General features: G+C 38.5%; 1 protein-coding gene across 2 annotated transcripts in view; it reads right to left on the reverse strand.

Moving 5' to 3' along the window:
- The window catches only part of LOC124254067 (glycine receptor subunit alpha-2-like), a 41,068-nt gene that overhangs the window by 10,696 nt on the left and 5,110 nt on the right, over positions 1–25,262 (reverse strand). For both annotated transcript variants that reach the window (XM_046687917.1, XM_046687919.1), the window contains exons 2-3: positions 10,474–10,585; positions 3,140–3,204 (exon numbers count right to left, since the gene is read on the reverse strand). In XM_046687917.1, the coding sequence (XP_046543873.1) occupies positions 3,140–3,204; positions 10,474–10,547 (139 nt within the window). In that variant the 5' untranslated portion in view covers positions 10,548–10,585. The remainder of the gene's footprint in view (positions 1–3,139; positions 3,205–10,473; positions 10,586–25,262) is intronic.

Below are 25,262 nucleotides of genomic sequence, written 5' to 3' on the forward strand. Positions count from 1 at the left end.
GGGTTTTGGCTTCAAACATACTTATTGTTTTACTGTAAAGAACACATAAAACACACACACACACACACACACACACACACACGCACACACACACACGCACACACGCGCACAATCTACTTCATAATACTGTTCGCAAGCCTTTTAATGTTTGATTGATCTGACCACAGGACATAGAAAAAACACATAACAAGTATTGGATATAGGTGCTGATGCATTATTTGTATTTGGAAATTGTTTTGTCATAATGCAAAACAATATAGCATTCCATGTTCTGACAGTAAGGTTTTTAGTGGTGTTGGTGTTTTGTGACTGTGACAGTTGAACGTATTCTAAAATTAAGACCCCAGAGAGTATAAGTATATACTACATTTTGTCAAATTCCCATAGTTCATGCACAAGACGTGACACATTGGAGATGATCTTCAAGAACTACATGTGTTAGAATGAGTGGACATAGGATTCGTAATCAGCTACACAAATGGAACCTGCATGCCCGACGTCCATGTGTTATCCCACGACAGACGGATCATCACAGTACCAGCGTAACACCATCCTGGAGGCACGCGTGGTGCCATTTGAGCTTCGAGATGGACGTCGTTTTCTGTCTCAGGATGACAACGAAAGACCACCCACGGGTCGTATTGTCACTGAGTACCTCCACCAGAACATTACCACGTTGCCATGACCAGCACCCAGTCCAAACTTGTCACCTCTCGAACATGTCTGGGATATATCCTTGCACGGCGACATATTACTTTTTGTGTTTCTCCGTCAATAGCCACAGACTACTTGGTCTTGGTGCTGCCCTACAGGAAGAATAGGATGAAATGAACCAAGCTGATATTGTACGTTTGATTGGGAGTATGCTTCGTCGTGTCCGGAATCGTCTTGAGAATAGGAGGCGGATAGTAATGAGTAAGTTTCGTGATAAATGACGTGATGGACAGTAGGGCGTTTTGGTCAGTCATCTGACAAAAACTATGGTAATCGGACATTCAACAACGATCGTCGAATGCAAACCTGAGTCAGATGTCCCTGTTTCACTGTTGTGTCTGACTGTTGTGACACCCTACGATCTTGAGACGTTACTGAGTTCTGATTACATAATTCATCACTTGGTGTTTATCTAAATGAAAATTCTTGCCGCAATTCGCATACCAGAAACACGTTTTCCTGGGTTTCCACGGCCACATTCAGTATGTTTCTTGGCTTTTCATGATAGTGCAGCAACGTCCAGGCAGCATCACAGAGGCGATCATCAGCAAACCTGATTCGCAGCTGTCCGAGGGTCAAGTCCCGTTACAACAAGAATCCAAACCATATACTGACTGCCAGGCAGCCCTGCAGTATCCAGCACCTCATATACAATGGCCAACCGTCCATACCGTCGCTGATGTTGACAGTATATTGACATGTATATTGACAGTATTGGCGATTTAGATATTAACCCAACATATACCCAACATGAATATACAAACATGCCTGTACTCCTTGTGAAAACCCATATCCCGCCAAAGTGCCAACAATACTGGTGAGTGAGTGAGAATGTCAGTTTAGTTTTACGTGTTTTTAGCAATATTCCAGCGATATCACGCCGGGGAATTACATGAGGAATCGCTTGCTCCCGTTTCAAAGGGAATTAAACCTCTTTCATTTTAAAAGCGCCATTAGCATCATTTTGTTAAGATGTGACATCACGTAACATTTCTAGGATGTTCCCCTAATATTTTCAAATTATTTCCATGCGTGATCTTAATGTGAATGAGTGAGTTAAGATATTAAGTCACATCGGCAATATTTCAGCCATGTCGTGACTACAAACAAGATATAATTTTATAATAAATAAGGTAAATTATAAAAAAGAAATATCAGAGAATAACAGTAAAACAACTGGTTTATCACAGATTTCAATTTAAAACTAGTAATTAACGCTAAACATTTTAACTATAGATGGCAATACAATATAAAAACAGGCTATATATTGCCAACAACTGAAGTTAGATCACCATGCTAGGGACCATGGGGGCTTACAGTACTTTTGCGTCCTGCGTGGACCCTAGCTGGATTTACACCATCCCTTCAGCTGTTAGCAATTTAGACAAATCTAGCAATACATTAAAACGACACATATTCTACGACTAAAAAAAGAGTGGGGAGATTAAATTGACTTGGAATGTTTTGGGACTTACGTATCTTCTCAGGAGGACAATAATTTTACAATACTTTAACCCCCTTGACGATACAGCCACTAACAACCTCAGTTACTTATTTATACTTCCAATTATAAAAGACCCGTGAAGATCCGGGGTAGAATAGGTCTTCAGCAACCGCTTGCCATAAAAGGCAACTTTGCTTGTCGTAAGAGGCGACTAACGGGATCGGGTGGTCAGGCTCGCTGACTTGGTTGACACATGTCATCGGTTCCCAATTGCGCAGATCGATGCTCATGCTGTTGATCACTGGCTTGTCTGGTCCAGACTCGATTATTAACAGACCGACGCCATATAGCTGGAATATTGCTGAGTGTTGTGTAAAACTAAAACTACTCACATCTACAAAAAATATCCATCTACAAAACATATTTCTCAGAATTGATCAATCAATGCAATTTCGTTTAAAATTCAATAATTAAATGATAATCAACATTATAAAAAAGATCCTTCATTGTTTTGACATTGAAATATTTATCCCATGTGATGGAAAAGCGTGAATTTAAAGTGCAATTGAAACAACAACAACAAAAAATGTCTATTTCACATTTGCCAATACAAGAGCGAAGATACGGGATCCAGTTTGATTATATATGTATGTGATGTTAATTACACTCGGTTTCCTTAAATCATTTACAACAGCATTTAATGCTTATCCTAACAGCACAGCTATTTAAAAAAAAAAAATTAACACACTTTGAACTTTGAAAGTTTGGCTTGTGTCTGATGTGTCCTTTGTAAAGGATGTTAGGCATAACAAGGACATTCTTTTGAATATTTGTAAATGAATTACTATATTAAACGAAAAAAATGTATTGCGTTTTTAATTACGAACATTCGGAACGATTTGTCGTATTTTCGAAAAACATATTCATCGATAGGTGGCGAGTTTTCTTGCAGGTAACGGAAATGATGACAAATAGAAATACCTTCATCAAACGTTGGGGTCACTCGGTTATCATAATCCTCAAGAAGTGCTTTGATAAAGTCCGTCCTGAAATGCACAACATATTCATGTAGCACGACGCCGTTGTAATACAATAAACGTACAATGGCAAAATTATGTAGATTTTCTTAAGGTTAAATTAATGCGTAATACATTACTGCGCACGTTATTTCCTTTATGAAATCTTTGCCTGCTGGGCTCATGATACACCTCTCGATATTTTGGTAATGCAACTTGATTATATAGTATTAATAGATGAAATTGTATTTCCAAAATATATTTCAAGAAAAATTTCATTCAATAGATTGTAGTACAGAATTGATTTTCTCATTAACGTCATTCTAATCACGTTATAGACATATTTAACACACACATAATATATACACCATAGATGTCCAGGTACAACTAGATAAGAATTTACTGGGTAGAAGTGTACAACATGTTAATGGAATTCACACACGAACATAGCAATCCTCGTTCGAAGAAAAGAGGGGTGGTGGGGGAGCCTAGTGGTCAAAGCGTTCGCTCGTCACGCCGAAAACCTGGGTTCGAATCCCCACATGGGTACAATGTGTGAAGCCCATTTCTGGTGTCCCCCGCCGTGATATTGCTGGAATATTGCTAAAAGCGGCGTAAAACCAAACTCAGTCAGTCAGTCGAAGCAAAGACGTGAATGTGCTATATATAGTGCACATATACTTGAGTAAGAGTTCTTTGTAAGATTGGGATGAAAGTAGTTGAACAAATGGGCTGAACAGGTGATGACTTATATAATCCAGAAACTTATATAATCCAGCATGTTACTCGAGGTTTGGTTCGGGTTATCAATCTGTAGTTTGTTAAGGCTCATAATTTTCTCTTGGGCACCAGTGCGCATTTATGGTATATTTTGCTACCTCCAAATATATGACAAGAGCAATTCAATAAAGACAACGAACAAAGTATAGCAAGCAGTTATTATTCCCACGCAGGAAACAAACAGAGCCCAGCTGTGTGACACGTGCCTTGAAACACGTCCTCAACACTAGATTACGTGATGTTATTAGAAATCGGAATTCAAATCAGTTAACTTCAGGGGGAAGCAATTTTCAAAGTGTGTTGGACACCGACATTGTTAATGACTGTGCAATGTTTTATACTGGCATTGAAAGGGCGATTGATGTCTGTTTATATTGTGCATGGGTAGGGGTAGCATGAATCGTGTGTTTCATCATTTGGTAATTATTTTCATTTATTATGTCTGTAACAAAACGATTTTGGGAGAGTATATAAAGGATGCTGATGTACCAACATCAAGAGTTATGTCCACACACGAGATGGAATAGTTTGAGGTACCAGTCGGCCAAAACAACCTGCCACATGCACCCTGGTATCTGATCTGCGCGTTTGATCATAACTAAGCATGATTTAGGGGATGACATTTGGAAAATACATGTCAGGAATTGGTAAACATGACATTTGTTCTCAAAGTGAATTGTAGTGTTTCATGTACGATTTTGTGTTTGTAATCAACTTTGATAAACGGGTGTTGCTTTTGAAAGTATTTTGTCACGAATCCCCTGAACACAAGGATTTTAAGTACATGTCAAATATGCAGGACAAATATTTTTGTTCCTGTCAACACACAAGTTAGATGTGTTGAAATCATGCCAATATTGAATAATGTATCCTTATATATTAACGGTCTACTTTAGAATGTTTTAAATGTATACAAAATTGTCACCAAAACATCTTTTAGAAACTTATCATTTAGGCGTGTGTGCCATTGATGTTTTCTTGTTTATTGCTGCTGTCTTGTTGGTTATGCAAAGGTACACTGGCTGCAGCACAGTAAAGACACGCTGAACAACCATTAGGAATAGTAATTAACAGGATATTTCCTCAGTGTTCTCTCGTCACACTGACTACGTTTTTGAGTGAGTGAGTGAGTTATAATTTATAGTCACATCGGAAATATTTCAGCCATATTGTAACTAAAACAGTTAATATGATAACAATAAATATTATAAAATCTGTCGACAAAGGACAGTAAAACATCTAGAATATTACAATTTGAGGTATTAAAACTAGCATTTAACTTAAAAATATATGACTATTAGGGACAATACAAAATAAAAATGAGCTAGAGATCGCCAACAACTGAAGGTAGATCACCATACTAAGGACCATGGGGACTTAAAGTATCTTTGCTACCTGCATGGACCCTAGCTGGATTTACACCATCCCTTCAGCCACTGGCGATTGTTAGAAAATTTAGCCATGATTTAAAATCACAAAGATACTACGGTTTAAAAAAACTGGTAAATTTAAATTTCCTTTCACAGTTTCGGGACTTTCGTACCCTCTCAGGAGGACAATAATTTTACAATACTTTAACCCCGACTACGTTTTTGAACGTGAAACGCGTTTTATAACTGAGATTATCATTGAGGGAATTACATCAAACATTTTGGAAAGCTTACACATAAGTTGGGTCGGCTACGATTAATGTCCACATATTATGTAAAATATATTTATATGTATTGTTTTTAACATGCTTACTTATTCTTTTGTCAATAGTTTCAGTTTAAACATGAACTCTGGCTTTTCGCCCTTGCTGATATGCCCCAACAGAGACTGTGCAAGCTCCTGGCTGACTGAGTGACAAAGCCATTTGAACAAGTTCACAAGGTGCGGCCCAACAACAAACATCACCTTTCGGGGTTGGCGCGGACGCCTGAAGAAGCTTGCGTTAAACACATGCGACTTGATATGATCAGAACAGCAATATTTCAGCCATATTGTGACTAAAAACAGTTAATATGTTAACAATAGATAATATAAAACCTGTCCACAAAGGACAGTAAAACAGCTAGAAGATCACAATTTGAGGTGTTAAAACTAGCATTTAACTTAAAAATATATGACTATTAGGGACAATACAATATAAACATGGGCTATGGATCGCCAACAACTGAAGGTAAATCACCCTACTAGGGACCATGGGGACTTACAGTACATTTGCTACCTGCATGGACCTTAGCTGGATTAACACCATCCCCTCAGCGGCTGGCAATTGTAGGAATGTTAGCCATGATTTAAAATTACAAAAATACTACGTTTTACAAACCTGGTAAATTTATATTTCGTTTGAATGTTTCGGGACTTACGTACCCTCTCAGGAGGATACAGCCACTAACAATCTAAGTTATTAATCAAAACTACCAATGGTTAAAATGCGTCTATCTACAAAAAATATTAATCAGAATTCATCAATTAAATCAATTTCTTTTAAAAAACCAATGATTAAATGATTAAACTTATCATTTGTAAAAGACCCTTAACAGTTTTTACATTGAAATATTTATCCCTTATGATGCTATACATATTTCAAAATGATTTGCTGTGTTTGACAGACAGATAGCAGTTTGGCATGGAGTAAGTCAGTCTAAATGTCATAAATGGTAAGGAAATAAATATTTTACAAAATCGAAGTCGTTCATAAGCTATAATTCATGAAAGCTTCGTAACTTTTTCTGCATTGTAATATGTTATTTAATATAAAACGGTTATTCGTTTGCATAACTAATATCACAAATCTTTCCTTCTAAAATTCACACATACATTATACAACTAGTTGCAATACCTGAATGTCAGCAATGTTTATCATTTGGAAATATAGGAATGCTTATTATATTATTATAACTTGTTTTATGTGAATAGTAATATAAAAGCAATAACATATCGATATGTGCTGCAGTCGGTCCATGTTTCATCGTTCCAACGAGCTAACTAAAAAGCAACGTTGAAAAAATCAACACAAAAACGATATCCATTTCTAATTCCTTTTATTCAAGGGTTAACACCATGCTGTTGCATAATTAATGGGTCGGAATGTCAAACACTTATAAGGTGGATTAAGAAAGGTTTGATGTCTCAAATATAACCCGGCAAGAAAGAGAATAATCTTGTTCGATAATGTCACGGGGTCTTCATGCCTGCAAGGTATATGCTTCCTTGCTACCAATTATCACGCGTTACAAACGTCAATTATAACAACCTACGTTCCTGTTGTTGTAGTTAACTATCTATCTTCATATATAATACCAGGAACTCTTACCACGTGCGTAATTATACCAAATGTTCATGAAATCCAACAACAAGCCATTCGAAGTTTTTCCAATTACTGGAAATGGGATTATGATGTCGCCCTTTAGTGGCGTGAAGCCAGAATTCAGGCACGGAAAAGGTATACAGCGATTGACGAGATCATTTCAGATAAAGTCAACAATATACGTCAAAGGAACCGCCTAATGTTACTGTGGCTGGGTATGGATTGTGATCTGAATATAATAGTTATTGGCGACGATTTTGTTTTTGCATTTTTGATTTGGCACATTCCCCCAAAGATGACTTTGCCAATTTTCCCTCACATACGACAAATTAGTAGCGTTCGTAGAACGATATTGGTCAAGTTTTGACAGCAGACATTTTAAGACAACATGACAGTTGAATCGTAACCGTTTGGATTCGCACAAACCGTCTTCAGAAATGCCCCTTGAGGAATGTCAAATATATGACAAACACAGCCAGAGGGTCATATGACCAAGCCACAGACACCAGTTTGGTGTCCAGCCACTTCAAAGAGCAAAGAGATGGTCGAGAGCTGAGTCAAAACAAGTAACTGCTGAACAACCCTTTTGTGATCCGTCACTACAATCAAACCATGGGAGGAGTTGATCGTGCAGATAAAAATGTTGCGAAGTATCGCACAGCCATTCGCTCACTTAGATCACTTAGTTCAGAGCTGGCCTGCACAAGAAAGGGTGCATCTAGAGGAATGAAAAACATGCTTTGCTGCACCAAATGCGGAGTAGATCTCCATGATAGGTACTTTGTACAGTATCAAAGCTTTGTCCAAAGATGCATTTGAAATGAACTCTCTCATGCTACCAGAAATGGACTTTTGTTCGTTTGATTAGTGTAATAGCAAGTCCAAATAATGATGCTAAGTTGTTTACCTTTAACTGTCAGTTCACTTCAATAAAAGTTCATCTTCTCCTCTAGGTTTATTCATGTCTGTATTCTGTAATTCGTACCCACCATCCCATTAATTGGACAGTACAATTCTCTCCGCTAAATGAAAATATAGTGAGTGAGTGAGTTAATATTTGTCGTCACATCGGCAGTATTTCATCCATATCGTTACGAGAACAATTAATAATATTAGAAGCTATAAAACTGTTTACGATGAACAGTAAAACTACTAGTGTATCACAGATAGAGATATAAACCTAGCATGTAACTAAAAACTTATACTATAATGCAAGACAATACAATATAAAAACGGACTATAAATCACCAGCAACTGTAAATGACAAAATTATAGTATTAACTTACAATAAGCCTTGATTATGTTAATTTGAAAACGTAACTGATAATATCATAACATATTTACTCCGAAAAAAGATTTGGGCATTAATGGGATAATTACTGCTGTTCTATTGTGTACCACTATTGAATTTTTCACTTTACCATAGTATTTAATTTGCAGTAGTTTCCGTCGGTTTGTTAACCTGGGCAACTTTATTAACATAAACTGTATGACATTATTCGTTCTTTGTTTGGATTAACACCACATTACTTTCCGTGAAGGTTTCTGGTTAACTTACTGTTTCAGTTTGGAAATCAACATGCATGTCAAACCAGGACTTCAAATTCATTTGTCAAAATTATAAGATGATTAGTGTTTGTACAATAGTGTGTTATGCGTGTTAAACATTCAAAGACGAGTTGGTTAGTAGACTTTCTGCTGAACAAGTCACTATGTTCAAAAACTCTTAACTGATGAATTTGCCAAATATTACAAACTTTAGATCAAATAAGGTATGATTTAGACCGATCTAAAAACTTGTTCATCATGATCAGTTACCTGGTTAACACTTTTGGCCGATGAATCTTTGGATTTGATTAACGAAAAACTGTCTTGGCTTTACGTATATGCTATATGTACACAAAGTACGTGTTCTGGACTACCAGTTGCCCCACTTCCATTCCTGTGAAAGTCGCGGTGGTTGAGTGGGTAAGATCGTTGTATGATGTCAAATAGTTGCTTGACTCCAAGAGTGTGGCTTCGATTTCCGGATAGGACCAAAACAGTACTGGAATATGTACTTCACTGAGAAAGTGTAATCCCAAATATAACATTTGTTACATTTGATCACTTACTTAATGACATTGTGTATGCATGATTTTCTCATTGTCCAACATGACGTTGTGATGAGGGCTATTGATGATGTGATCTGAGATGTGGTCCGCAGTCACAACTACATTTCTAGCAACATGGTCTGTTGTGAATGTGGGACTTTCCCACTATTTATAGCAGCCACTATCCACTATTCTATCACTTTTTATACCAGCGTGCTGGAATGTAGTTGAATCATCCTTTTATGCACAGAATATTTCAGATGTTTCTTGCAACTTATGTTTGTGTATATAAGGAGAGTCAACTCAAGTCACAGGAAGACCATCATTTTGTGTGTTCACAGGTGATAGGTGAATACAACCATCATTTGTCTTATTGTTATAATCACTGATGTTATGTTATATTACCTCTGAATCTATTTACTACTGGCACAGTGTTACCTTTAAAGAGATTTGTGAGTATTTGTGAACTTAGTCCATTGTAGAACACAGTTTGAATTGCTCGAACTTTCTGTTGTTGTTTTTGGTTTCCTGCTTTACTATATAGTTTCAACTTGGGGATACTTTTGGGGAAAAACTTCGCATTTTTGTTAACGTACAGACGTTTTGCCAGTCATGTTTTTGTCTTTCTGTGGATTGACCAAATAATTGGCAATGGTATTGCTGCTCTGTTGGCCATGCGAAAGTCATCATGTATTTGGGTAAAAGATTGGATTTGTGCCCTCACTGCGGTAATTGTTATTTGCACAAAAATATCTCGCTAAAACTGAAGAGAGAGTGCATTTTAGATTCGGACTTGGTGAATGAATGATGATGTCATTGTATAGAAATATTTCAAAGACTTTTCCTCATTTGTAAATGGAAGATAGAATTCATTACATGTGCTGCATATCTTTACTGCATTACTTGTAATCACACTTACTCGTTCTTGTTGTAAAAGAATAGAACAAACTAATAAAATTTCACATTGTCAAATGCGCCATGACATCGTGAAAGCACGTATTCAAAATTATTACATGTTTATGTATCATTGTAACTCTGTTGTGTCTGGCCAATGGCATTTCGTACAACAAACAACCGATCTACTAAGTTATAATATCAGTACTTGCAATTGTGTGTTATCAAGTAACGTACCTTGATTGAGCGTAAACAGTTTGTCCTAATGACATCAGTGTCACAAGCCTGAAGACATCATACACCGACGGCATTGCAGCAGGTGATGGTCATGAAACAGGTATCAAGAACGCTGAAACACACATGATATATTTATACGCGATAGAACATAAACTACATGGGTATTCGTATTAATACCATACCAGTAATTCATAACAGGTTAAAACTACGAAGTTTTTAAAGTAAACACAGTTTCCATATTTGATCCCCAGCAAGAATTCCATTGTCCACGTGGGACAACGTGAACATTTATGATAACAATAAACCATGCAGTGAATATAATTGGCTGGCGCTATATTTGATGATTCAATCATAACTTTTATTGATAATATATATTATAATGATAATAGATGCAATAGCCGGACAATTCACAACATGAGGACACGTGTGCATCAAACAGGTACGCCATCTGATCGCCCAATGTCAGGACGGAGACGTGTAACGTCATTTGCGTAACCGATTTTTGACCTCAACGTCAACCAGTAACGCACTGTTTAGAGGTCGCGTAAGACCATACCATTCTGATACAGGTAAACAGTAATAAACCTACAAAATGCTCTTGGAATAGGTTTCCCCGCCTTGAGGCGTCAACGTCAATGGCGCAGGCTGCCTGATGCTGTGTTCGCGGATGTTTGGCAGTCAATGAGACAACATTGCCTTGGCGTTGTGAATGCGATGGTACCTACGCGGGACAGAATAAGCTCCCCATCGTGACCCCATCTCGATACTGTTGATTGTGGAGGGTGCACCAAGCGCACCGTAATGCTGTTTCAGTGTACGTTCATTACAATCAAAATCAAATTTATTCACTAGCATCCCACTTCGTTCTATACGGGTATGTTTGAGACATAAAGTAACGCATCCGAAGTTTCTTTTATGGGTTTAGTTTATTTACAAAAACGTGTGACTTTTAGTGTGGATGTTTTCAGAGTTACAGAATTATGTACACTTCATTTCCATGTAAATATGCACCTGGAAAAAGCATCCCTTAGTATATTGACGCGCTCACAGAGCTATGCATGATGATACGAATGATAATAATGTTCATGTAAGAAATTACCTGAAAGAAATTAGAGTTTGCCTGGTGGAAAGTGTCTCCTAAACGCATCCTGTGGAACATATGTTATATTTGGGATTACACTTTCTTAGTAAAGTACAGATTCTAGTACTTTTTGGGTTGAGTCCCATCCGGGATTCGAACCCACACCCTCAGAGTCAGGCACCTAATCGCCAGCACACAAAGTCAGACGACTAGAATGCTCAGCCACAGCGGCTTCCACAAGAATAGAAGTCGGACAACTGGTAGTCTAGACTGCGGACTTTGTGTACCCCTCTGATAAGTGTTAAGGGCACGGCCGAAAGCTATGAAATACACAATGCCATTTTAGAAAGTGGTCAAATGTAACATATGTTATATTTGGGATACACTTTCTTAGTAAAGTACAGATTCTAGCACTTTTTGGGTTGAGTCCCATCCGGGATTCGAATCCACACCCTCGGACGGTCTAGGCGTTTGACTTTTGTGCTGGCGATTAGGTGCCTGACTCTGAGGGATGGGACTCAACCCAAAACGTACTAGAATCTGTACTTTACTAAGAAAGTGTAATCCCAAATATAACATATGTTACACCACTTTCTAAAATGACATTGTGTATTTCACATCATGTGGAGCATGTCCTGATTACAATATCCTTGCTAACAATACAACAGACTTCAGTATACACAAACTCACCGAATCTATTCACAACAAAAACACACCATCAACAGAGATCAAGGATATCTCATATATTTCAGCCTATGATGCACTCCGCATCCATGCCCAGTCAACTGTGTAAACATTTCCTGCTTTCTAAACGACCCCTTCCATTCGTACGACTTTGCCTTCCACATCTTATCCCTTTGTGTATTCACTGGCTTTACATGCCTTGCCAATTATGTTAATTATGTTGATTTCTTTATTACACTCAGTATATATACACTCCCTCTTCTTCATGTTACGTATATTGCATTGTCCTCAATAGTTAAAATGTCTGACAGTTTTTTAAAAATAATTTACCGTTAATTTATTATTAAAGTATAGAGCCTGCAAAAGCAACTTAAAACTATTAGATTCTGTCAGCCACCAAGGTCTGAGACTCTGTCTTGGGTCATTCAGAACATCTCCTGTTGACAGTCTCTACATCGAGGCCGATGAGCCATCTCTTGCACAACGCCGTATAAAATTATCATTACAATAGATTACCAAACTATATTCTAACGAGTCTAATCCTGCATTTCACTGTATGTTTAATCCTCTTTATGAGGATTTGTACAACAAGAAATCTTCTCTTGTTCCGCCTCTTGGGTTCAGGATTAAACCATTCATTTATACTGCGGGCTTTGAGCTGGAAAATATATCTCCTTCCCGTCTTCTTTCTTCTCCTCCCTGGCAATTAGTTAGGCCACAAGTCGACCTAACACTCACTAAATTTAAAAAATCAGAAACTAATGACTTACAATATAAACAAGAATATAATCAATTAAAAAGTAAATATAATACATATTAATGCTTATTTACAGATGGGTCTAAGGATGGTGGCGCAGTGGCTTGTGCCACTGTCATTGGGTCCAAAACAATATCTTCCAGATTACCCAATGACATTTCAATTTTCACAGCAGAAGCGAACGCAATACTAACAGCTCTTAAATACATAAATAGACACCCTAATTATAAACGATATATAATATTTTCTGACTCTCTTTCTTGCCTTCAGGCGATTAAAAATCTTTCTTGTAAACATCCACTTTTAATAGAAATTATAGAATTATATAATGATCTTGCAACTGGCCAATACGACATCGTCCTCTGTTGGTTACCCAGCCACGTTGGCATTTCTGGGAATGCAATGGCCGATCTTGCTGCCAGGGCAGCACTCGGCAAATCTGTGACACCACTTCTTATTCCATACTCTGATTATAAGGCTGTCATCGGATCTTATGTCCGTGATCTAATGCAGAAGAAGTGGGACACCCAAGTAGGTATCAATAAATTACATGAAATAAAACCCTATATTGGTTACACCTACTTGGGTTGTGAGTCCAGATTTGAAGAGGTCATCATGCGACGACGTCGTATTGGCCATACAAGATAAACTCATGAATACCTGTTAAAAGGTGAGGATTCTCCATTTTGTATCCCTTGTGATGAAAGAATCACAGTCAAGCATGTCCTGCTTGATTGTGTTGAATATTCCATCACAAGGGATATCTATTTCAAATCACGAACTATGAAGGATCTTTTTAGTAATATAAGTTCTCATTTAATGATTGCATTTTTAAAAGAATTAGATTTGTTAACTGATTTGTAGATAGATAAATATTTTATAATTGGAAGTTTAAATTTAAAACCCAGATTGTTAGTGGCTGTACCCTCAAAGGGGGTTGAAGTATTGTGAAATTATTGTCCCCCTGAGAGGGTACGTAAGTCCCAAAACATTCAAAGTCAATTTAAATCTATCCAACCTTTTTAATTGTAGAATATGTGGGGTTTTTTAATGTATGGCTAAATGTGCCTAAACTGCTAACGGCTGAAGGGATGGTATAAATCCAGCTAGGGTCCATGCAGGAAGCAAATGTACTGTAAGTCACTATGGTCCCTAGTATGGTGATCTAACTTCAGTTGTCGGCAGTTCTATAGCCTGGTTTTACATTGTCTTGTCATTTCTAGCTAACCTGTTTTAGATTTCATCACTAGTTTTAACTGGATTTCTGTGATATACTAGTAGTGTTACTGTTCTGCTTCAACACGTTTTAATTTTATTGATATATGATATAATCATTAATTGTTCTCGTCACGATATGGCTGAAATATTGCCGATGTGACGATAAATAATAACTCACTCACTCACTCACTCACTCACTATTACATTATAACTTGATTTAATCACGATATGGCTGAAATATTGTCAAAGTGACTTTAAATTTTAACTCACTCACTCTTCATGTTACATTCTTGCTAGACAACGGTACAATATTCTGCCAAGAAACGTACGTCGCACTCACAAAATGAAGGTAGATGTCATTCGTAAAGTTGTAAGTGTCATGCCTCCGTTGATATGTTTTAAACCTGGTTAACCATTTGTTATTTAAGATGTAAAAGAACGTATCACGCATTAAATGTTCTTAAAATATACACATATTCTCTTAATGTACTATTTTCCAAAATGGCCATAAAAAATCAAATTAAGCTGCCCTGAGCAGTTTGGCGTATGGTATTCATAGACAGCAATGTACGATCACAGCCACACAAACCCAGAGCGGCATCACAAAACACCACGTCGGGATTGATTCATTCGCTGTCAACACCTCAGTGATCGCTTCGACCGTATCGAAGTAACATCATGCATCATCACCATCTTGTGTCACCAGTACCAGTAGAGGAAACACGTTTTCCCTGAGTCTTATATAAAGTAAACTGACTACAACGCAACGGTCTTTCATCTGACAACGATAACTAGGAATTAAGCTGAAGTCGTGTGCGTCGATACGTCGATGAATTAAGGCGATAAGTTGTCATTCAGTACATTGCGTTTATGGGTCACGCAGATGTGTATCAACAATGCTTCCATCCGAAACGTCTTACAGTCATATAGTAGCAGCTCCTTTATTTATTTATCGTTAATGTTCGATGAAATGCACCTGTGACAACTATGTAGCATTTATAGTCAAAAGACAGTTAGTTACGTGAAGACGTTTTTCTTTGAATTGATACCTAGATAAAGTCAGCGGTTACCTCGGAACAGATGACATACAGTTTATATGCGTGACATCTGTTTATTATGGCGCTATGCTACAAAAGCACAAATGTGTGTCTGCACCTGATTAAACCTGATTATTAATACCGAGGTCTTCATGGTTTATTGGCCATGTGTCATATGGCTTATTGTATTTCGACGCTCCGTGACTTATTCTCTTAGATGAATTCCTCTTGCTATCGGGCAAACCGTTGTATTGATGAGTCTCGAAATACTCACGGTATCCATACACGGTAACACAGTAATTACATGGTCGCCTTGGGGTAATTAAAAGCGAAAATGTGTTTATAGACATCATCACAAACGTGTAAATTGTCAATATATCTAAAGTTTTTGTATTTACTAGTGTATTTAAATTTTCGGGGATTCATCGCAACTTTGCTCTTGGTAAATCTGTAACTGCTAACACATTTAGATTGGCATAGTAATAAAAATAGAAGCGCACAGATGATAGTACGTAAACTACAGAATAAATACATGTATCATATATAAAGCGGTGGTATAAGAAACTCGGTAGAAACGGTTAAAGTGCAATAATAATGATAATGTAAAATAAAATAAAAGACGTCTTCAATGTATTCAGCACATAAAGACAAGCTTCCAGCGTTTGACGTTTGGTGTAATACTGTGAGAAAGTATTTAAATGTCATAAATTGGACACACCAACATAAAATGTGACAAGATTTCCATAATATATTTGCAAAAAGGACAAAGCTTTCAAGCAACACCCATTTGTCATGATTTGTATTTTTCCAATTCGTAATATTATTATGCATCTTCTTTGGTGCATGTAAAGCAAAGGCTTAATTGTGAAAGTTGACTTTATAGTGAGTGAGTTAAGATTAATAGTACTTCAGCTGTATCGTGACGCTATACTCCGAGGTAACAGTGATTGTGATATGGAGTCTTTTCATTGGTATTCTTAGGAATAGATTCGGTATTTGGCCCAGAGACAGAGTATGTTGAAATAACATGGCTATGGGGCGTGATGTCTCTCCTATGTATTTGTGTCCGCAGTTTCATGCTATTTCGTAGACACATCCTCTGGGGTTTAGGCTAGACACAGAAGGACCTTTTCCATTGGCCTGTAACATGTTTTTTAATGCTCTGTCTGCACTGAAAGTGACGTCTATTTTGGCTTGTGAGCAGTCTGCTGATCAGGTGACGGATGGGACCTAGGTATGGGATGCTGACGAGGATTGGTGATAGGACTGGTTTGGACTTGGGATCAGGATCTTTCTGCTAGGTGCCTTCGGTTTTGCGTATAGCTTTCTCCCCCGGATGTTTAGGGTATCCGTAGAGGGCAAGGAAGGTGTGCTTAAGATGATGAATTTCTTAGCTGAGGCTGTCTGAATTGCAGATGGCTATGGCTGGTTGGGTGAGGGTGGCAATGATAGCTTGTTTGATCTGTGGGTGGTGGTTTGACAGGTAGTGAATGTAATGGTGAATGTGGGTTGGTTTGCGGTAGACGGCATTGTGGATGTTGTCGTGACTGTTGTCGAGTTGTACACCGAGGAAGGCTGATTGGTGGTGTTTTTCTGTGAATTTGATTCTGTGGTGTTGTAGGCTGAGGTGGTCCAGTAGAGCTTCGGGATCCTGGTCTTTGCCTAGGATGGTGAAGGTGCCATCTACTTTTCTGTACCTGCATATGGACTGGAAGGGGGAACAAGCGGCTTTTTGAAAGTTGGTCATAAATATTTCTGTAATAAGTGGGGACAAGCGGGAACCAATAGGGAGGCCGTGAATCTGCTGATAGACCTTACCATTCCATGGGTGAAGTACGAGGTTGTGAAACAGGAGGCAGTTAACTTTATGATGTTGTCTATGATGAGGGATGTAGCTTGCTGTTCAGCATTTGGAGAGCTTCTTGCAGTGGTATGTTGGCGAAGAGGTCTGCTTCATCATAGCTGACCATTAACTCTTCAGGTACACCAAATTGTAGCTGACCAATTGCTCATATATGTATTCATCTGATAGATTTACATAAAATTACAATACATATAACACCAATTTGTTTTCAGTTTTTATGATTTTGCTGTGCAACACGCAGTTGATAACTTCTATTGTGATAATGAATATCATGTTCTGTTTCTATAATATGTTGGATGGGACCGGTGATGATATAAGCTATAACAGCTTGTTCACCAATCCCTATTTATGTATTGAATAGCAATATATTTAAATCATAGCTGACCATGCGACCTGTGAGCTTAGCTTCTTTAACTTTGTTGACAAAGGTACTGGAATTGCTGATATAGGATTTTCCTTCTTTCCCCAATGACGCTTGTAATTTGGCAAAATCTTGGGCTGTATTGTAGAGGATTGAGCCTCTGGAGCATACGTGTATTCTGACTTTGACTAGATCTTTATGGATTTTGACAGTGGCTCTGGTGTAATAGGGCTGTGAGTTATTGGGTTCAGTTAGATGAATACTGTATCGTTTATTTTTCTGTGGAGTTCTTGGATGATTTTCTTATGCTGTCTTTCTGATTTAGCTGTAGGGTCTTTTTTGAGGATCTTGTGTGTAGTGGGGTCTTCTACGTTTTTGTTAACCAGCTGTTATTCCTCTGTACCCATGATGACAGCAGCTTTACCCTTATCCGCCTCAGTGATGGTGATGGTATCATCATGTTTTAATTCAGCTATGGCTCTTGTTTCAACCCGTATTTAGGTTGTGATGTGCCTTGGCGGGTTTCTTTAATATGGCGATATTTTATTGTCTCAGGTAGCCTATGTTACCATTCGGTGCGAGGTGATGGAGTCCCTCTTCTATTCCAGTGATGCATTTATCTGTTTCCTCTTGGTTTAACGTTGGTATAAACTTGTGGCCTTTAGCTAGGAGTGTTTCTTGTGCTTGGCTTATGGTCTTGCTACTTAGCGGCAATAAGATGTTTCAGTTTCACCACTTCAAAATATTCAGAGATGCTAATTAGATATCTTGACAGCTAATGTGCGTCTTAGAGTAAGATTATATATTCAGCATTTAGCCTTTAATATCTTAATGAACAAACGCATGCAAAACAGATTTCTGTTCATAGAATTAAAAGCTTTATGAAAGTCTAAGAATATACAATAGAATCTAGCCTTGTATTAAGATTAATACTTCTGAATTAGTGATTCGAGTATAAAATGGTATCAGCTATAGAATATACAATTCGAAATCCAGATTCACATTCTGTTTTTCGAAAAAGAAATCTACAAACTGTTTAAGTCTGTTATTTAAAACATATGTAAATATTTTACAGCAGACGTCCAAGAAGGAAATTCCTCAATAGTTATTCACATAATTTGTGTTGTCTTTCTTATGGAGAGGGAAATTGTATGGATCAAAGCAAGACCAAATTACTTGATATACTTTTAAAAAGAAGCATGATGGTAACAATGTCATGTCACCTTTTTTAGGCTCCCAGAGCCGTAACTAGTTCTTCACTTTACATTTCGGTTTATATAGGATTATTGGTATCACCATCAATGTAAGCAGGTATATAATTCGGAAGGTAATTTAGAACAGCGGAAACAAAGTCGCCAGCCAATATTTTATCCGGAATATTCAAACTAGTTTTAAATATCCTACTGGGAACTGTTTATACACGAAGCTGGGTAATTTGGCTTTTCTAATAAAGATTTCACGCCAGACAAAACCCTTTTTAAGTTTCTATCAATACATATATCAATTAGATTTGGGGCTAAAGTCTGCTGGCAATATTCAGTGCTATGCGACAAAGTTCTTTGTGTTGATTACGACCAAACCGAAATTGACTCTCAAGTGGCTTGTTTTCCACCGAAACAACTTTGAGCACATTATATTGTCCACCAGGTTTGCACCGTCGGATGTAAAGCAGTTACAGCTACCACTTACGTCATCTGGGATACGACCACAAAAGACATGTATTCCATATGCACAACAAAGGTTGATAATTTTTTGCCGATATCTTAAACTTCTTTATCTATTGAAAGCCTCAGAAAATGAAAGTTTTTGATATATACTGTGTAATGAAACGATGCTTTATGTATTGCATATCAATCAGACTCAGTGAACATCACTATGATCATCATCGTAACGTACTCCGCTAATGATCCTTTTCTTGAATTGAAATCACCAGTTAGCACAATGTCTACATCATTGAACAACACCAGTAGTTTAACAAGACCTAATCAACATGGTCAATACTCATAATTTCGTCTTTGTCCGGTTTAAATATTAATAAAGGATGGCCATAAAGAAACCAAAGTAAAAGTAAATACGAAAAAGATGAGCGGTTAAGAGAACGTAAACGCTATCACTGAAAGATACATTTATATATTTCACTACGTTAAGAAACACTCATGATAAACAGCGAGACTCTAGCCCTATTATTATGCTCACGAAAATGTACATACACTGTGTAATCAGGAAGACTCTGTTCAATGTAAACTTTGCAACATTTACTCCATATTTCCTTTGATCCAAAAACATCAAAGTTATCACAAAAGTCAATGAAAGCTATTTTGAGTTTGTAGTTATTTAGGCCGTATACATTCTATGTCATGGCAGTAACAACATGAAGGTCTCCCTGCGACTAGACATTATCTTGTATGCAAAGTGCACCTCGAGATGCATAAGTGGATACATACGAGTGCGTTAAGTCCAGCTGAGCCATTCAGTTGTTTTCAAGATCAAAGGCTATGCCATCATCAAAAACAAGCTCTTCAAAGCGACAAAACGACACGTTTGGCCATCAGCTCTGTTTTTTTCTTTCCTGATAAAAACCTGATATAAAATGTTTCACAACTGAAGTGGAAATGTACACGACAAAACATCACTCTTTTACTTTATTTTCTTTCGTTTGTATTGTCACAGCTTTGATATTTACAGCGCTGACACCATCAGTATTTATACAGTATTAATACATCTATGCATTCTGAAATCATACAATGTTAATGCTCACAGCATTGACACCTAATGTATTGATACAGTCCGGCTACTCACAACATTGGTCAGTACAGTATCAATGCTTACAGCATTGACACGTAATGTGTTGATAAGTAATGTGATGATATAGTTTTCGTTAAAGCAGCGAATAGGTAGAAAAGACAATTACATGTAAGTGATACAGGATGTGTGAGAAGAAAGTAGAGAGGAAGGGGATGAGATGGAAGCTTACATGTGTTCCATGTGTTAATCAATATAACGGGTAGTCCAGATGCTGCGTTTTTCATATTGAAAGTAGAACACTCAACATATACACACGGAAATGATTATCGCCAATGATTTTGACCACCCAGATAGCCGTTTATATTCATATCGTAACTCTGTTTGCCTCTGTGATTATTTTGACACTTGGGGGCACCAAGCATTGATTTAGAGATGGACGTGCTACGCGTACCCGCCATTAAGCAAACTGTTCTTACGGCTCGATAACTTGGAAAATCAGTTCTTTCGTTTTTGGTAAGCACATATGGGACCCTCCTCAACTGGCAACCGCTTGGAGATGACACATAATGGGTGTGCGGAATGTTGGCATGTCACTGAGGTCTCTCGCAAGAGATGTTGGTTGTCATCCATCGACCATCAACCGAATGGCCAGAAAACGTTAAGGACCGTCTGCGTCAGGTCGTAAAGAAGGATACAGACCTTCTTATGACCCCAAGAATTCATCCGGTCATGTCAGCTTGTGGAGGGGGATACACCACGTACTCATGTGGTGGATCATATAATGGCAACACTCATTATTTGAGACCTGTGTTACAATCAGATTGCTGGCGTAGTCATGGTGACAATACATTCCGCTATTATTGATATTCATGATATTCCGCCAAATTCCAATCCAGTTTTGCTTTTCGTAAAATGCCTTATGGTATCACTTTACATACACGGAATGTGGTCTTGAAGCTTATACAATAACATACACTGTTTTACACTTATCATATTGAAAAGTGCGTACTGTGTGTATACACCGCACAATGATCCAAAATCATTTGCAGATAGTACTCCCGTGATATAGGACCTCTCCTGTGGACATTCAGTGACCTTTCACTGAGCAATGCAGCAGTAAACTATCATTGCAATACATTACTAAATCCCATTAAAACCTAGAACAGCCACTTTGAACCATAATTCATCCACACATCACTGCAGCTAAAACAGATCTAGATATTAATATCGTTGCACCTTACCGGCAACTGTCTTCTTCTGACCATGCCCTCGCCAAGCCAAAATCTTGTAAAGAAATCTTAACAGCATTGTTGTCCTATATCAAACAACAAATCAACAAAACCAGACTATCAAAACCAGTGTCTCCTTGAATCATCCTTTACTCTGAGACATTTTAGAAAATTACACTGGCCAATTTGACATTGGCATGTTATTACTATAACACCAATACATTGCTGAACGTATTTTATATGGGGTACTATTTAAAACAACCACCAAATGTCTAAAGTATTCTCCTTCAGGAAGGACCCGTGAAGATCCGGGGTAGAATAGGTCTTCAGCAACCCATGTGCTTGCCATAAAAAAGGCGACTATCTTGTCGTAAGAGGCGACTAACGGGATCGGGTGGTCAGTTTCGCTGACTTGGTTGACACATGTCATCGGTTCCCAATTGCGCAGATCGATGCTCATGCTGTTGATCACTGGATTGTCTGGTCCAGACTCGATTATTTACAGACCGCCGCCATATAGCTGGAATATTGCTGAGTGCGGCGTAAAACTAAACTCACTCACTCACACCTTCAGGAAGCTCACTCACCGTGATCCCAAGCGAGCAGGCTCTTCTTTGCTTGCTGATGCTTTATAGCCATGTATTTATTATTTGTTAACAATAAATGTATATGTTAAAAGAAGCACGACAAACTCGTTTCCACATGAAGGACTTGTGTACATGTATAGTCACTTCTAAATGAAATACTGCTGATGAGAGGCTAAATTTAACAACATGTGTGACATGCTGTAGTTATCGTGTGATCCTCCACAGAAGCGTCCGTTTGACATGCCATTTTCCACCTTCACTGTGACATGTCGTACCACAATGTGCAGCTCAACATCGTACGCTTCATTGTGTCATGTGCCTCTAGTGTGATCGTCCACATTGCAAAGATCAGTCGGACATGCCCCAGCTATAGTGTACGTCATCACATGTAACACTAGCATGACTGTTGGAGCTAAACTCTGATTCGCTACATAACTATCATCTGTGTGATATATTGCAGCCATAATGCCATTCTCCTCATAATAAGTATGTTTTACACATAATTGTAGTTATCGCAATAAGTATGTAGTAGCTATGGTGATTCCCGACATAAGGAACAAAAACGTTACATGTCGTAGCTGTGGTGTGATTCCGACATAAGGAACAAAAACGTTACATGTCGTAGCTGTGGTGTGATTCCGACATAAGGAACAAAAACGTTACATGTCGTAGCTATGGTGTGATTCCCGACATAAGGAACAAAAACGTTACATGTCGTAGCTATGTTGTGATTCCCGACATAAGGAACAAAAACGTTACATGTCGTAGCTATGGTGTGATCCCCGACATAAGGAACAAAAACGTTACATGTCGTAGCTATGTTGTGATTCACGACATAAGGAACAAAAATGTTACATGTCGTAGCTATGGTGTGATTCCCGACATAAGGAACAAAAACGTTACATGTCGTAGCTATGGTGTGATTCCGACATAAGGAACAAAAACGTTACATGTCGTAGCTATTGTGTGATTCCGACATATGGAACAAAAACGTTACATGTCGTAGCTGTGGTGTGATTCTCGGCATTAGGAACAACAATGCTACGTGTCGTACAAAGTGAGGATGAGTGTGACACTCGAAGCTATGATACTTCACCTAATGAGCTTCCATGTGACATTTCATAGCTGCAGTGAGATACTCGGCATAACGAACATCAAGATGACACGTTGGAGCTTACAGAAAACGCACCATTGTAACAAACTATAGCTAAAGTGTGAATCACCGCCTAAAGAGCATCAGCAGGACAAAATAAGATCTCAAAATAACAGTTCCCCACACATAACCGGCAGTGTGACATGCAGCCAAAGGGGTATTCTTCATAAAAGCAACTATCAGTGTGACATATTAGAACTCGCTTCCTGAATATCTGTTAAGTAGTACCTCTAGTTTGATTCTCCTCACAAGTGTGACATGTGGCTATAGTGTGATGTCTTTCCACGTAAAACAAATATTAGTGTGACATGGCGTAGCAAAGTGTGCGTCTCTACGAAGAATATATGTCACATGCGGTAGCTGTCGTGTCACTCTCTATAGAACAGACCGCCTCCGTGGTGTAGTGTTTAGAGCGTCCGCCCGGAGAGCGGAAGGTCGCGGGTTCAATCCCCGACCGCGTCATACCAAAAGACGTTAAAATATGGTACTTGTTGGTCCGTGCCTGACGCTCGGCATTAATGGGTACAACAAGGACTGGTCGGCTCGGAGTCAGTATAATGTGTCTGAGTGGGGTATTCATGCCTCGCTGCGGCATGGTATCTCAGTGGGCTAGCACTATAAAACCAGCTTCAGTCTGGGCTAGTACAAGCAGCCGCACATACACATACACACGCATGCACGTCGTCACATGAGCGAAATGTTCTCAAGCACGACGTAAAACCGAATTTCTCCTCACCTCTATAGAACAACAAGTTGTGACATGAAATTGTTTTTCGTCCTCCAGTTTCCAGATTGCGTGAACTGAGAGTCTTCACTTTGAAATGTATGTTGCAGTGGGGGCAGCCTGGGCTAAGTCAAACTGGGAACGGACAGCACTTCCGCTGCTGGTGTTCATGCTTCTGCTCCTTTACCCTCCTTTGCCTCATACGCCGCCAAATCACTGTCCTGTGTCCTCTTCCCAGACGTCGGCATCAATACTGCGCAGTTCATGGTTTCCTTTTGTGTGTCTTTATAACTTTCAATGGCCCCCTAGAGAGCGATATCCTTCCTTTCTCTGCAGAGATGTATCTGTGTGTTAAGAGATACCGTTAAACCCTCTACCCGCAGTCCAGACAGCAAAAGTGAATTCTCCCGGAAGCGCTGCCTGGTCGAACCTACCAAGAACCTTCCGAAGAATATGGAGACTCCCCAACACTGAAGCCATCTGCTTTATGCAGCGTATCAGAAGAGTTGTGCTCCCGGGCACTCTCCTGTGTGTTCAGCATATTTGCCATGCTTTTTCTGAATCCTGTTCATCACATTACTGCCAAAGGGACAGAAAATTCAACAATATAAATACTTTCATTCATTTAATCTAAAAGTATAAGGTCAGGTTCCATGACATTCTGTTCGTGTCATGGACGGATCTCGGAGTCAAAACCATATGCATGACGAAGATGGTAATAAAAATGACCGAACAAGGCAATCAGTTAAGATACAGTAACAGTGTTTGTGCCAACGCTGGACATTCACTGACAAGTCGGTCAGTCTCATTTTATTGCATGAAATTATCTACATTTTACATCAAGAATTTGTCGCACAACAGCAATTCACGGCGAAGAGACTCGCTCTGAGCAGCAACGATAAAGCCTTCGGTTTCACGTTTCAGGCCAACCGACTTCATCAAAGAAAAGGACTCAGCAGGTTGCTATTCTCTTAGACATTCCGCACTCTGAGACCCATTCTCCCCACTACCTTGACATACTGTAACGATTTTATTTGTTTTTTTGTGGCGCTCATTTCTGTACCATCCAGCAGCACGGAACGGTCAACAAAAATCAACCCCTTTAAGGCCTTGTTTTCATCATGATTCACAAGTAGGACATCAGACATATATATTGTGTAAAAGTGCACAATAAAATTCTGTCAAGAAGACCCTCCACGTTTGTCAAACCATTTGAATTGATAAACGTAAACGAGAGACGAAAGAACGAGGATGGTAGGCTTCCTTCAGGCATTCTGGAATTTGTCTCTAGCCTGCATCCCAAGGTACGTATAGGTCTGACCTTCCATGAGTGGGTCAACAACTCTTCC

Source organism: Haliotis rubra, unplaced genomic scaffold (assembly GCF_003918875.1).
Source record: "Haliotis rubra isolate DU_JTF1 unplaced genomic scaffold, ASM391887v1 Scf561, whole genome shotgun sequence".
Lineage (NCBI taxonomy): Eukaryota > Metazoa > Mollusca > Gastropoda > Lepetellida > Haliotidae > Haliotis > Haliotis rubra.